Source organism: Arachis duranensis, chromosome 10, assembly GCF_000817695.3.
Source record: "Arachis duranensis cultivar V14167 chromosome 10, aradu.V14167.gnm2.J7QH, whole genome shotgun sequence".
NCBI lineage: Eukaryota > Viridiplantae > Streptophyta > Magnoliopsida > Fabales > Fabaceae > Arachis > Arachis duranensis.
Window position 1 is genome coordinate 23,906,679 of NC_029781.3, and position 2,714 is coordinate 23,909,392.

Below are 2,714 nucleotides of genomic sequence, written 5' to 3' on the forward strand. Positions count from 1 at the left end.
ATATAATTTATTTTAATAAATACATAATAAATATATTGATAATTTTATTATGTGTTCCAAAGACATATATTAACTAATCGCAAAAAAAAAATAGTATATATTAACTAAACCTTTAAATTAATCGTTCCTTCGTACACTTTTTTTATGGGTATATAACATAATTTTTCTTCAGTAGTACTAATCTAATAATTATTCTTTCCAATTATTTTATATCGTTATTCTTTTTCATATATTTGTTTCAATTATTATAAATGAACACAAAAAATTAATTATTAAATTATTTATATAAAATATATATCAATCCAAAATATATATTAAAAATATATATGACATTTAATTTAATAATTGTTTTTGTGTATACATAATATTTTTGTGTTTGTTAAAAGGTATGACTACAAAAAGAAATTAAATTAACGTTGATGTGTTATATAAATATTATTATTTATGAGAAAAAATAAAATTTTAAAAATAGACAGTTAATTAAAAATAGAGAGAATACTGGTACTTATGATTAGATCTTAATATTAAAATAAGGAAAATCTGTTTGTGTATTCAAATATTACATCCACTTTTTTTTTTAATAATCTTCTTTACGACATTCTCTTCTTTTTACTTTTTTTTTCTTTTTCAGTATTACTGTGCTCAATTTTTTTTGTTAATATAAAATTATTAATATTTTATAAGTACCTACCCTTTTTAAGCTACCACAAACTATATATATATATATATAATAGGAAGAGCATGACCGAATCAGATCAAAGAGTAAAACAGATGCACCACTTGAATGGTCAGATTACAAGTCAATGATCTTTACTCAATGCGTAAGTAATTAACAGAAAGAATTTGTATCAAAATATTTATGTTGTTTTTGCAATTGTCCTATCTCTAAATTTTAACTTTGTGGATGCGGTTCATGGCTTCATGCAATGTAGGTTGTGAATGAGACCTTAAGGATGGCGAACATAATTGGTGGAATATTCCGGAGAGCAACCACAGACATAAATATAAATGGTAAATTACTTAAAAAAGAAATTTCATGCACTACTTTCACCATCAGTTATATTATGTTCCCTCTTCTGTCTTTCTTGTATCTTATATTGTCATTTTTTGGTATACTGTTGTTGAAAAAATTTACGAGTTGAAGTTACTAACAATTTTCTCTTATTTTTTCAATTCTCTGTTTTTTTAATCAGTATATTTCAATCCATATTCAAATACAGATATACCAAAAAATGGTCAATAAAGACCAAAATGAAAAGAACTATATTAGAGTTCACATTTCAAGAAATGATATTTGCATTTTTTTTCTTGACACATTTTTTATAGTATAAAATACAAACGTTTAATACCAAAAGTAAAAGGTAAACAAAATTATATACAAAGTGGTAGATATAACATACATTCGTCGTTGATTTTCCACCATAGTTTTGAATGCTTGGCTTGCAATAATAGGTTACACAATTCCAAAGGGATGGAAGGTATTTGCATCATTTCGTGCTGTACATCTTAACCCAAACCATTTCAAAGAAGCACGCAGCTTCAATCCATGGAGATGGCAGGTGCATATATACACCTTTTGTTGTTTGATTTCTAATATTTTATTTGTTCAAATAATTTTGATCGAAAATATTTGACAGAATAACTCAGAGGCAACGATTCCTGTAAATGTATACACACCATTTGGAGGAGGGCCAAGGCTATGCCCTGGCTATGAGCTTGCCAGGGTTGTTCTTTCCGTCTTCCTTCATCGCTTCATCACCATCTTCAGGTATAATAATTAGTTATTTTTGTCTCTCTTTGCTGCTTTAAAGATGTAATTCACATTATTAATACGATATTATGTTATAATGGCAGTTGGGTACCTGCTGAGGAAGATAGGTTGGTGTTCTTCCCTACGACTAGGACACAGAAGAGGTATCCCATCATAGTGAAGCGTAGGGAGGAGTCAAGTCCTTGTATATAGCCCCATGAAAGAGCACCATGTAGAAGAGGAAAGAAAGAACAAGAATCTTAGATTGTAGATCAGTTTAAGCTGTTAATGTTCATTATTATGTAATAAATAAGAACAATAATAAAATTATTATTATTATATCTACTTGCATGTTGGCTTTTAAGATATGACTTTAGATGATTCTTTCATGTCTAGTAGAGTATACCAACAATAAATCATTATTTAAAAGCCTTCGCGTACTTGTTAGTCCACTGCACAAAGCAAGCTAATCTAATATTAAGAGAAATATTAAGACGTGGTGGTGAATTTGTGTCTGCTGGTCATTAGGAGAATTTTCATTTTTTTTCACACAATCCTGTGAATATGACATGATTTTTCAGGTCTAATTCTTATAAATATTCAATTTAACATGTTGATGAGATGCAATTCAAGTTTTTTTTGATCGAATTCTCCTTCATGTTCTCTTGACATTCACAATCTATAGTAGTAGTTTCTTTGTTAAACCCACGGTTTCAGTCATATCTTATTGATGAACTGATAAGTCTTCAATAGTTTAAGGGACATGTCAGAGATTTAAGGTGCATGTGAGTATCAGAAAAAAGAACGCTTCATTTGCATGCCATAATGGCTGAGATTTTCTGTTTTAACTTTTAAGCATGACCGTTTCTTTTGCAATAGCTATGTGATACAATAGTCAAAACTTGATCTCGTAACTTTCTTTTTTTTCTTCCTAAATTAAATTATTTTAAAATATGATAAAAAT

At 28.1% G+C, this 2,714-nt stretch overlaps 1 protein-coding gene across 10 annotated transcripts in view; it reads left to right on the forward strand.

Annotated features, from left to right (window-relative positions):
- LOC107469499 (cytochrome P450 90A1) overlaps positions 1-2,129 on the forward strand; it is a 20,373-nt gene extending 18,244 nt beyond the window's left edge. The window contains exons 5-9 of one of the 10 annotated variants that reach the window (XM_052255836.1): positions 772-821; positions 933-1,011; positions 1,453-1,559; positions 1,638-1,768; positions 1,855-2,128. In XM_052255836.1, the coding sequence (XP_052111796.1) occupies positions 772-821; positions 933-1,011; positions 1,453-1,559; positions 1,638-1,768; positions 1,855-1,963 (476 nt within the window). In that variant the 3' untranslated portion in view covers positions 1,964-2,128. Of the gene's footprint in view, positions 1-734; positions 822-932; positions 1,012-1,452; positions 1,560-1,637; positions 1,769-1,854 lie in introns of all 10 variants that reach the window. The other 9 variants (XM_052255832.1, XM_052255838.1, XM_052255834.1 and 6 more) reach the window with 9 other exon arrangements.
- Positions 2,130-2,714: the final 585 nt, after the last annotated feature.